General features: G+C 43.5%; 1 protein-coding gene across 2 annotated transcripts in view; it reads right to left on the bottom strand.

The window, feature by feature from the left end:
- The window catches only part of CLUAP1 (clusterin associated protein 1), a 70,859-nt gene extending 64,187 nt beyond the window's left edge, over nt 1-6,672 (bottom strand). For both annotated transcript variants that reach the window (XM_010566994.1, XM_010566996.1), the window contains exons 1-3: nt 6,619-6,672; nt 5,860-5,971; nt 3,744-3,828 (exon numbers count right to left, since the gene is read on the bottom strand). In XM_010566994.1, the coding sequence (XP_010565296.1) occupies nt 3,744-3,828; nt 5,860-5,971; nt 6,619-6,640 (219 nt within the window). In that variant the 5' untranslated portion in view covers nt 6,641-6,672. The remainder of the gene's footprint in view (nt 1-3,743; nt 3,829-5,859; nt 5,972-6,618) is intronic.
- Between the last annotated feature and the right edge of the window lie 6,186 nt (nt 6,673-12,858).

Here is a 12,858-nt window from a genome sequence, read left to right on the forward strand (position 1 = left end):
GCCCAGGTCTTGTGATGATGCTGCAGAGAGGTAAATTTCATCTTTAATGAGTTAAAAGAATAAGATCAATTATCCTAATTTAACTGTCTTCTCTTCCAGTAGTACCTTCAGAATGTTTTATTGTTTCTCTCAAATTTTTCCCTGCTACGATATTAGTGATTTTATTCCCTTGTCTTCCAGCTCTGAAAAGTACAGACAGACCAGTAAGGAAAAAAAAATTATATCATCTTTTTATACTTCAAAATAATAAACGGGAAAAAAGAGCATAATAGAAATGATACATTTGTCACAGAAAGGACACAAATGTTGCTCTTGAAATTCCTGACAAGATTATATTATAAACAAATAGTCACAAGAGGCCAACACCAAACGTCAGGTAGAACTTTGAGGCAATCTTCCTGACAGCATGACTAAACAAGCAAGCAAATAAAAATTGATCACCAGTTATGAATACAAAAACTAAGCATCCAAATGACTTCAAATCTTCTTTTCAGTATCTTTTTAAGATGAAACTTCTGCTAAAATGTTTATCCTTTGGGAATACTGTGTGGCAGAAAGAATCTGTCCACGATTCACTCATGGTATTACACAACATTGGTACTACAGTGTTACCATAAGCAATTCACACCCCCCCTAGGGCTCTGACAGTGCAAGACCTTCAATCTGGGGTAAAAGACTCAAACATTAAAATGGTTGGTACAAGTTTTGCCCACTCCACACTGAGCTTCACTGAATAACTGACTGCAGGAAAATTTCCTGTGAAACTGAAGAGAGAAAGGACCACATCTCAGATCATGGATTTAGCTCCAACTTTTCAAAGAACAAAGTGAACGAAGCAAACAGTTGTTGGCACGTTGTTTCTTCATAAGCAACTTGTCAAACTTCGTGACTTTATAATCAGATTTCCATTTCCAAGAAGTGTTTACCTCTTGGCTCTCTTGTTCCAAAATCTCAACCCAGCAGAGGAAACTGACTCTACATCTGCTTCCTGCCAGCAGGAACTTGGCTGAAAAGTGAAGTCAAAACTTCCAGAACAGGTTACTGATGTTGTACACCCTACGCCGGGGTAATATGAGACTTGTGGTACAAAAACCCTAATCACTTCTGAAAATCTTGACCAGCATGACCTCAAATGAGCCAATACACAAAGTGGAAAACCAGATATGTTCTCCTTTCTTCCCTTTCAGTAGAAGGAATCTAAAAAACTAAGCATAGAAACTGTACATATTAAATTTTAAAGAGAAGCAGGTCATTAAATTGGCAGAATCCGTTAAACATCCCCTACACAAAGAAGACTAATGTACCACATCATAAAGGATGTTGTTAAAGACAGGAATTCCAATTTCAGTTCCATTGAACCCCAAGAGAGAAAAATTAGTGCCTAGTAAAAGGAAAAAAAAGAAGCTTTTTCACTCAAAGACTACTTAAAAAGAGGGAAAAATACACAGACAAGTACATATATTTTTCAGGTTGGCATAACAGCACCACTTACTCAGGAAGGTAACTTCATGTTTGGAAAGCTTGAGACAGTCACCTATTTTATAACAGCTCTAAATAGTTTTAGAGCATCACTAAAAATCACCTCCATCTATTCTGAAGATCAGACTATTACAATGCAATAGAAAAGAGAAATAGAAATATACTGCAAGAATGGCATTGACAGACAGAAAGTTTCTTTTACTTTAAAATCTTCTTTATTATTATCATAGAGCCAAATTTTGACAGTGTGATGGAAATGCAAAAATAGCCCAGGGATGAACCAGAACTCCCAGCTGAGTGCTCCAGCCATTCAGTTGCGGAGTCATGGTCTTTAGCCCATCTAGCTCAAACATTTTGCATTCTTTCTTGTACAATGGCACATTCTTGATATGAAAAATGAGGATTATTCTCATGTCTCTGTCTTGTTTAATACTTAGAATAGTATCCTGGGTACTGAAGTAGTGGCTCTAAATCTCCACAGCCTGAAATGGGAATTGAACACGTGATACTTCCTGGAAAGCACTCAGGCAGATCAACTGCTTCTCCCATCACTTTTTAAAAAACAAATATGTCTGCCTTTTGCAAAAAGTTTGTACCCTGGTTTGCTAAATATGTTTTCGTGAATGCATTTCTATGACACTAAACTCATCAGAGGCTTTTTGCTGCACTCTGCCTCAAATTTGGATCCAAGTGGGCTTGAGTAGGGGCCAGGTATTGAGTCACACAGACTAGGGCAGTTCTAGGTGGGCAAATGATTAAAAGAACCATGTAAGGCAACCCTGCAGACACTTCAGGAACTTTTGGGTCCGAAAAGGAGATACTTGGCAAGTTCTCAAACTACCAGTAACATAAAGCAATACATAATTTGTGCAAAAAATGAACACATCTTTACTCCTTGTTCAGTAAAGGAGAGCAATACTCTAGTTATATTTCATGATGATTAATCTATCCTGATATTCTTTTCTGAGACAAATCTGTCTCCATCAAATCTCACATCTGGCTATGCATGCGTAAAGCTATTAGCTACTGGAGAAGGTAACTGTGGATTCCATGGACCAGTGAATTATTAAGGAAATGTCTACAAGCTTTTCTTATTCTGAAAATGCTGAAAAACTACAATAATCCCCATATTCTCTTGTAATATTAACTGAGACTAAGTATAGGATGATTAAAGAAATTTCCATGCATTTCATTTTCTGAATCACATTATGTAATTCTTCAAAACCCTTGGGTTTTCTTACATGAAATCAGCTATTAAAAGGAAAATGTATGCATAATGCTATTTCTGTTTCCATACTTGTACTTTTAAAACATGCTTGATTTGGAGGGGGGAGATCCCTCTAAACAAAATAGGTCTGTTCACTACATCTTATGATGCTCCAGGGCTCAAAAGTGCATTCTGGTATGTACAGAAGTGTATCATGCTCTGAACATACTAAAATTAAGAATTCAGAATATTTATGGTGGACATCATCACAAATCAGAAGGGAAAAGCTGGCTTGGTTATAACGTCATTTTAATATATTTGAAAAATTCAAAAAAGTATTATAAGAAATTAATCTTTGGTATTAGCATAAAGATTTCCATTGCTTCCAGACCCACCCAGAGCCCCATTAAGTTTTTTTCCACCTGATTAAGAGGGCTATGTAAGTGTCTCATAACAGCAAAAGCTCATGCTGCATCAAAATAACAAAAATATGAAGGACAATGTTATTTTATTCCACAAGACTAAAAAAGTTGATAGCCCAATTCAAATATGCTCATGCATAACATGATAAAAGATTTGATCTGAGAAAAATATGGCTCCATCTAGTAAGTGAGAAGGCTCATACAACAGAATACCAATATATGATTCTATATCATAAAGAAAACATCAGAAATTATGACTATTCAAGCATACAAAAGAATCAGGCATCCAAAGTTAGCAATAAATATGATGGCATCTCTTCTGAACCCATTTAAATGGCTTCAAAAAATTTCATAGCTACAGTTATTTCTTTCACTATTACCTTTTTATAAACATGAAGATATAAGGATGAATACCGTTTTAGCGTTAGACATTTAGATCCCAGTCCTGCAGTGAGATGTACATAACTCTATATGATTTCAGTAACAGCATGCCCTGGCCTGTTCAAGTTTGTAACAGCACAAGAATACAATGCATGCTTAGCCACCCATTGCAAGGAAATTGTAAGGGGTTAAAAGAGAAAGCACTAAAGCTAGTATTTCAATGTGCTTAAGCATGACTCCTTAGGCAGACTTACCATGAACTGAGCCACTGCCTTAATGAAGAAAACCCGGTCCTGTTCTGTCTCCACATCAGGAGGAATATCAGTCTGAGGTTCGTACCTGTGGGAAGCATACATAGATTCTGACAAGAAATACATGTGCAATATTAGATTGGTTCATTTGTGAGGCAAAAATCAAACAAAACAAGCATGTACGAGGCTGGAAAACAAATCTTCAGCTCCTACTGCAGACTGGGGTATCAAGACCCTGGAATGCATACAATGGATTTATATATAAACTGCAAAAGCTGTAAAACCTGAGACACTTCTCCAGAACGAATTGTTACTGTGGGGTCCTCAATACATCTTTTCAGTCAGTTTTGCAAAGGAGAAAAATTTAGTTGGCTCAATCAAGTCCGTGAAATACTTATTCTTAGAATTCATTTACTACTTAAATCACAAGCTGCTTACATAAATCAAACTAAACTTAATCATGTGTGGCTTCACAATTTAAAACACCAGGCATACGACTGAGTTAATACCCCAGTTTTTCCGGTGGTATGTTAAGATGACTTGTACTGGATTACTATTGTTGGTAATAACAAAAACAGCCATCTTGTCCTTTAAAATGTTATGACACTTTTCCACACTCTCAAAATACACAATAAAAGTTCACACTCAGACATAATTTCAAACATATTACTTTCAAAAGTAAACAAAACTTATGAAAAAGCAAATTGAAATATTGTGAAATGCTTTTAAAAAACACTACTGAAATGCAGAAACTTCTAGAAGTCACCAGCCTATGGAAGCCAAGAAAGAAAAAACAGTAAATTCCCAGTATCATAAAAGACTTCGAGACTTTCAGCATTCAGACAGGCAAAAAAGCATCTTTGCTTTCAAATCACGTTTGAAATTATGAGCAAGGCACGTGCAAAGTAGCCTCTCTGCTTTAAAGTGTAATTAAAAGGCTTCTGGAAGCTGGAAAAGCTGTCTGCCTGTGTCAAGTGTAATTCTGACCCATAACAGAAAAGGATGCCAGTGTTCAGTTGCTATTTGGTCTGAAAGTGAAGCACTTCACTATTAGGCATAGGGTTCCCAGTAATCTTATAACACAGAAGTTTAAGCTTTTAAAAGTGTTCAGGTTCATTAGAGAAACATATTTTTAAACGATATTTTTGTTTTCTTTCAATTGCTCTGTTATTTTATTGTTTCACACTAGGAGGGACACTGATTTATGTTTTTACATGAGTTGAAAACAAGCAGTAATTTAGACCCTCAGTGTAACAGCAGTATTTTAAAGAACATTTAGGTAACTTAATCCAAGTAATTTTGAACAGTTGTATTTCCCCGTTTTATTACAATTGCAACAGTAGTCAGCAAATTTCTAACAGCTCAGTAATTAAACTTAATGGATACTAATTATGAATCCAGGCCAGCCGTCAGGCACATAGGTCACTGTCATATTTTCAAGTGTAATATTCTACTTTATGAGTAGCTTAAAAAGCTCAGTTTATTTTTTCACTTACATGGGAGAAAGAAGATTATGTATAATTTGATTAGCACCTCAAGTTTCATAAATATTTAACCAAAGTCTGTCAATGGGTTAAGTGGGTGTAAAACTACAATTGGATAGTAGTAGATTAGTACTGTATCATTTTATTTTTTTTAAACATTGCATGGATGCTGGAGGATACCAGGTTGAACCAATAACAATTATAGCAACAAGGTAAGAAGTTAACTGTATCTTGGTAAGTTCTCACTATCTATCACCCTGTTTGGGGTACAAGGTCAGATACAGGCAGAATGGTAATGGAGTTTGTAGAATATGTGAAAGAGATACAGCTACTTTTGAATAAGTATGTCCACCTTCAGGATGCAATCTCTGCCAGGAGTGAGTCATTGTATTTTCTACTTCAGGTACTAAACCAATTTTTTTGTTTGTTTTGGCTTTATAATTAAACTAAAAACCTGCAAACTTAACTACCACATTTTCTACCTGATATTTAGAAGAGCAGATCTCAAAGAATGACTAAATATCATTATGTTCCTCCTTAAACTTCTTAATACAGTTTCACACCAAAACATCACCTCCAGGCATACATATCACATCCCAGCATTGGCCCCAACATTTGTTAGCCTAATCACCAACCTTTTCACTAGCCAGAGAAGCACTTCTGAAACAAGCATGAAGTTTGGGGTGTGGAAATTCTCCATGGATATGAGCCGGGGATACCCCAGTGCCCTCATCATCTCAGTAAAATCTGAAAAACAAGCAAGAGCAGGGATTCCTTCTTACATATCCCACACAGGCATTACCAAGAACTCCAGTTCCCACAGCACGCTGTTCATGTACCCTTAGATATGCCCTGTTCAAAGCATTGTTAAAAACCCATCCTGAATGGATGAACTTAAAAAATAATATCATTTCAATAGAAAATACGCCTGAGTAAAAAGGCGACTTTTTAACAAGCAATTCATTGGGCAGAAACACTGCTAAAACAGCTTCTCTCTACAAAACACACCATTTAAATGAAGTTAATGATCACCACTATGCAAAGGCTGTGCTGTCCCAGTCCTCCGCCTTTAGCATGCTGTGTTAAAAGCGCAGCCCGCCAGTCAATTTAAAGAAAGGTTCCAACCTTGCAGCAGGCTTTCCCTTAGCCCTCGTCTGAGGCCTTGGTAGCACCCCAAGCGCCCCTCACCCTCCAGCCCAGCCTCCTGGATCTCTAAGTGAAACTACAGGGCAAAACTTCAAGGAGAAGCGAGACCCTGAGGCACCCAACGCGGCCGGAGCTGCTCTGCAGGCCCCAGCGAGTCGCGGCAGCCCGGGGGAGGTGGGCCGAGACCAGGGGCTGCCGCGCCCCGCCCCGCCCCAGACCCCGCTCGCCCCCTCAGCGCGGCTCCTCACTCCGGAGGTCGCGGAACGACATCGCCGAGGAGCCCGCGGGCCTCCGCCTGCCGCCGCGGCACTAGGCCGCGCCGCTCGTCTCTATGGCAACCGCGCCCGCTACGGCGCAGCGGCCGGGCCAAACTCCTGCGGAAAGCGAAGCACCCTTGGCGGTGGGTCAGGCCCTGGCCCCTATGGCCCTTCCCGAGGCGGGACGGCGCTGGGTCTGCCTGGGGCATCCTCTCAGCAGCCGGGGCGGTGAAACCGAGCGGCTCCGTAGGGCGCCCGGCCTCCCCCTCGCTCTGCGGGGTGGTGGGGCCTGCTGGCAAGATGGCTGCCCCTGAGGCGCAGGCTGCCGCCACTGCCCGGGCCAAATCTGGGACGACCTGCGTGTCACGGCTGCGCCCTGTGCGGTGGGAGACGGCTCCGGGACTCCACAGCTCCCTGCTGTCGCACACCAGCTACCTGCCAGCGCCCTGCCTGAGGAGAGATCCAGGCGGGACAGGAGCTTTGCTGAGCCTGTCTTAAATGCGTTATTCAGGGAGTGGGGAGGGAGGGCGAAGAGCCATCATCAGTTATTTTCAGAGAAGGCCCAATAGTACCTGTGCCACGTTAAACCGTGGCTGCTGTGGTTTGAGGAGAAGGCCGTGCTCCCCCACGGGATGGCACAACAGTCACCAGGGATGTGACAACCCGTGTCCTCACCTCGCCTGAGCAGACACAAACCCACTGCTGCTGCATCCCGGGGGGCTGCGTCCCCGGCTCTCGGTCCTGTTTGAGTCAGCGCATCCACCTTCCCCCCGCTCTGCAGAGGAGGACTCGGATCTCTCTGAGGACGGGAGCCTGAGCTCGAGGGGGAGCAGAGGACGAGGACCAGCAGGAAGGCAGGTGGGAACACCTCCCTCTCTTGGTCACACGTTTCTGATGGGCATCCAGGGTGCCACAGCCACGCAGACAGCAACTGCAGTATGCAGAGCGCTTGCCGAAATGCACAAGAGGTCTTTGGCTCAGCCCAGACTGCACATGGCTGCCCGGCGGCGGAGCCAGACCCCTGTGCATTCATGTCCATCCCAAGAGACACCCATGGAAACCAGCGTCCCCGGGCCAGCCAACACAGCTTCTTGTGCCCTCTCAGCTCCTACCTGCAACTGACACTGACTGATTCTGTCAGCAGTTTCATAACAAACTTAAAGGCTCTTGGTTTCCTGAGTTTGCCCCTACAGACATAACCAACAGTTTTCATGTTGATGCATCAAGTAAGAACAGTATGACAGCTTCTCCGCTAACACTTGGTCGTTTCAGGTGTCCTAAAGGAACAGGAGCTCTAACTACGAGACTCTGCAGAAACACTGGACAGAGCAGCCGCAGCTCTTACTGACAGGGTCATCAATATCGCGGGGTAGAATGAGTTGAAAATAATCTAGATGTCAGGCTGATCTATGGACATCTTAGGACGTTTTGCGGAGCAGTCCACAGTTTTCCAGTTCTAACTGCCCAAGCATATAAAAGACATGCACACATGGGCTCTATGTTGAGCAGTACCCTATCCACATGATTGAAAAAGTAATCAGAAGCAATGAAATAGCAATATATCCTAGAAAGAATAATTATTGAAATGAAGTAATTACATTAGAAAGTAGGACACATGATTAGAGGCTGGGTTTCTTATGCCAGAAAGCCATGAGATAGCAAACCTTAAATAATTCACTAGTTCAAGAGTGTATCAGCAATCCAATAACTTGGGCAGGGGGGACCAGAGAAGGAAGGAAACCTTCCCCTGCTCTACTGCTGTGTTAAATTGACTACCAGGCAAAAGGCAGGTGGGATGAAATATGTGGGGGAAAGCCAAAGCTGTAAAATAAATGAAATAAATTGTCAGTGTTTACCTCAGCTCTTCACTTTATATAAATATCATTAATATTTATGTATTAATATTAGAGTATGGTGCTGGAGGTGGTGTGGATGTAGCTTTGTACTAAATAGGGGCCCAAAGAGGAGCGAACTGCAGCCATATAACCATGGCAGGACCTCACACCACATCCACGAGGGCTAAGCCTTTCTCCCTGCCACCTTCCTTTCTCTAGAAATCCACACCCAAAGGAAAATACGCTACACGTGAGCTACCCTCCATGGAAACAGCTCCCCATTCCACAGCCCAGTTAACACTTTTGAGGGATGTTTTTTTCCCCCCTTCATCACTACAAAAGCTGGAAATTTTGTTGGAAAAGAAAATGTAAAATTTTGGCGCAGGTTTCTGTGGTAATGGGTAAGCTATCAGATGAAATTGCAGGCTTCTGAGTACAGATGGTAATATCTTTATTGCACATCTGCAGTGCCTGGTCTCCATCCAAATCTCTAATTTAAGTGAAAATTTGTTTCTTTAGGGCTATAGGAAGCCACAGCTGCTGCTGGGGGCCTAGTAGAGGTGTAGGAGGAACCCAGCCAGGGGTGGTGAACACCATCCAAGCAGCATGTAAATATCCAGTGGCACTGACTGCCACTCAGGCTGGTTTCTAGCAGAAGGTGGTGACCCCACTTTGCAGCCTGAACCACTGGTGATAAGGAATTAGCAGCCCCTGCTGTGAACAGCTTTGCTCTGAAACGCAGTTGGGTATGACAGAAGCAACAGCTATTCTTTAACACCTCATGGAAAATAATATCCTCCTCAGGCTGTTTCATACGCTGTGCATGTGAATTTTGGGGCTCCTCAAATCACTTTAGGGCTGACAAGCGCTATGCATGCTGTGAGTGGGACCAGGCAAACCCTTCCACACCCCAGGCTGTTAGCATCATCCCATCCTATTTACTGCCTCCATTCTGGTTTCAGGACTCTGCCAACACCTTTTAGCCCCTCTCTCTGGCTCCCACCCATCCCCAAACACAACACTGAAGTTGAGTCATCCTTTGGCTCATGAGCATCCATTAATCAAAGATTTCACCAAAAAAACATTAACCTGGACAGCTGAACATCATTGATCTGGACTACATGCCATCGAGTCCCTTTTGGCTGCTGCAAGTGTGGTTAGTGCCCGAGTTTGCAGTGCACAGCTTCTCTGTGCGCTGGGAGAGCCTCAGTGTCCAGACCAAGGCAGGAGATGAGCTCTGCAATCTAAGAGAGATGGGAAGGACAGGGCAGGAGAAACCATCTCAACACAGCAAGGATGGCCAGACCTTGTAGCACCCCACCAGCCTCCTCTGCCTATAAGACAAACTCTTCTCTCTTTCTGGGGAGAAAGACCAGTTTGGCCACATCTGCCCATACAGGATCCCCTCCTCCATGTATGGAGCTCAAACATACAACCCCCGTGTATGTGTTCTGCTACTTCACCTCATTTTTGCCATTTTAGGATCAGCAAAACAAATCTAATGATTTGCTGGTTGAGACACCTTTCCTCACTGTGTTCACCAAACACTCTCTACATCTAAAACAGTGTTATCGATCTCACAGTCAGAGTGTCCTGGCCCTCAGCCAGCATTTTTTCATTTCTCCCCGTCTCATCCTAGCAGCTCTGGCTGCACCCTTCAGCAGTGGCTCCTTGTCTCAGGCTGTGCCTGACCCCATCCCTTCAGGACAACCCCCCCCGGTATCTGTCAGGTTCTCAACATATATATAATCAGCTCTATTAATCTTTCTCTGTGTCAGTCCTTTCAGCCATCTGAACTCTTGTTGCAGTATTCGTGCAGATGAAGGGCAGGGGGGGTGGCAATATATATATTTTTAGTGTTCTGCTGTTCTTTCCCCAGGTTGTTTTTTTGGCAGAGCTTGGCATCAAAATTGCCATTGCATGTTTTTAAGTCAAATTCTCACATCCTTACATTACAGTACCTGGCAGATTGGCCTAAAACAATTTTTTCTTCTGGTAACAAGGAATTATGCTTTGTGAAGAGTTGTTGTTTCATGCTACTCCCACGGGGCAAACAGTTACATGGGGTCAGGCTGACCTGGACCATGGTCACTAAGGGTCCATGCTCAGGGAACTGGCAGGCGGACGAGTGCCATGGGCCAGTTGTGAAGACAGGACTTGTTCCAGCTTATAGACAGCTCCAAGGAGCAGCTGTGGTGCCTCTGCCACTTAATTGGAAAGAAGATTTTCTTCATGACTTAAATTTCAGAAAGAAACTGCATAGCAGCCAGGCGAGCCATGCTGGTGGGGAGTTTGGGAAGAGGGAGTGTGAGGGCGGGTAGTGGTATCGCCACTGCGGCCACGAACACCTTCCCAGGGACAGAATGAACTACAGGTGCAGGAGGAAAATTGCATCCATGTTGCATGCTCGGACACTCGTCTGTGCCCGTGCTTCTGCCACATGCCTCCAGCCATGGCTCTGCTGTAGTCACATCGCAAATAAGCTGCTATTCTTCCCCCTGTCCCACCACCTAGTTTCCCACGTGTTAGGAGAGCAGCTACGTTTGATTTTGCCCTCAACGATGCAGAATCACTCAGTTTCTAACAGGACCACACAACAGGACAGATAACCAGGCTTTTCTGAGACTGGGCTTTGTCCCCAAGCCAATGTCACAGGCACGAGGTTGCCCAGCTCTCCTAGGTCGGGCGGCGCACCGGTTCCTGCTGGGGTACTTGAAGACCCCGTACCCCTGTTTCATTCAGAATTGCACCCTGGTATCTGTCTAGAAATCCACATGTCTAAAACCAAGAAAGAACTTTTTCTAGCTAAAACAAGCTTGTGGCAGGCTGAGCACAGCCCCCCCCAGCAGCACTGCCCCAGGGGCCAGGGAAAGCTGTGCTGGAGGGAGGTCTGGCCAGCAGATGGGAGCTTCCAGCGTGGTCAAATCTCCCTCCAGCAGCACCCTAGTCCCTTCATTTCCCAGTGCCCTTCTGTAAAATGACCTGCAAAGCAAAGAAGAGCTCCAAGATTTTCCTGCTGTTTTGCTGATTTTGTCTTACCTGGTTATTCTCGCACTGCAAATTCAGTCCTTGATCCCAGGGATGGCAGGACTGTAGCTCTTGGCAGGGCTAGGACATAACGTGCTGTTGAAAATATGATCAAGTGAGAAAGAAAGTAATTTTTACTCTGATTTCTCTAATGTTTTTAAAATCAGAAATAAAAAAAAAATTGAGATGATCAAGTATTCTTCAGATTCCTCAAACACAAAATAACAAAACACTCATCTGTGGCCTCCCTGTTGGGAAAAAGGCCTCAAGCTTCTTTTACATCCCAGGAGACTCTCGTGTGAAGTCGCTGTATGCTTCAGTGTTCTCTAAGTCACCTTTCAAGCACTGTGAAAAAAAAAGTGAGAATGTGGTCATCTTGATGGTGGAGAAAATAAAACCTTTTCTGCTGGGTTGTTTCCCAACTTACCTGTTAGATAAATGCTGCAGGAGGATATTAGCTTTACAAATAGACCCTTTACAGCTTGAGAGACTGGGAAGGGAATCTGCCAGAGTAATTTGCTCAGAGAGGGACTGGTGGGGAAAAAAAAAAAAAAAAAGCAGGGTAGGAAATTATGTGGTTTTCATTTGGCTGGTGTATGGAAGTGTCATACAGACACTTTGTGTTCAGGTTTTTTGCATCCACTTTCTGCTTTTACTTGCAAGTTGGGCATCAATTTTTGCTCTTCTAATCAGACCCTCCCCCATTACCCAGCTTGGACAGATTAATTTTTTGCCTAAAGGCTGTTTTCAACCCGGGGCTGCAACATCTGCTGCCCCCATCCACACAATCCGAGGTTTCTGTTTGCTGCTGAGGGCTGGCTCAGCTTGCAGACTCCTTGGTGTTGGCGTGGAAGAGAGTTTCATGAGCAGAATTCTTCCTTCTCACTTTATTTAACATTAACCTCATCACTCCAGAAGTGAGGAAGGGAAGATAAGCGCTACTGGGAGGAGGGGAAATGACTGGGGATCGCTGGTGGAAAGTGAAGTGCTATTTGTGCTGAGGAATCCAGGGAAACCTGGAGCCTTTGTGTCTGGGGAAGTAAAATATCCAGGAATGTTCCCTGTAATTACATTGCAGAGCAGCTCCCTCCCTGTTAATGTGCTGGCATTAGAGAAGAGCTCTGAGAGCAGAGTGCGGTACCCAGGATAAGCAGCAGCCCATGTATCAAGCAGAAGGGGTAATAAATCAACAGCCTCTGTTTGATCACTCAGCAGATAAGCAAGAGAAGCTACTTAGGAAGACAAAACATCCCCAAGCAAGTAGATTTCCAGATTTATCTCAGACTTTGTCCAACAGGTCAGGAGAGGAGAGACTGGGTCCTCATTTATATGCAGTGAAAAACAAGATTATATTTCCACTCTCCATTAG

Source organism: Haliaeetus leucocephalus, unplaced genomic scaffold (genome assembly GCF_000737465.1).
Source record: "Haliaeetus leucocephalus isolate CR32 unplaced genomic scaffold, Haliaeetus_leucocephalus-4.0 Scaffold224, whole genome shotgun sequence".
Lineage (NCBI taxonomy): Eukaryota > Metazoa > Chordata > Aves > Accipitriformes > Accipitridae > Haliaeetus > Haliaeetus leucocephalus.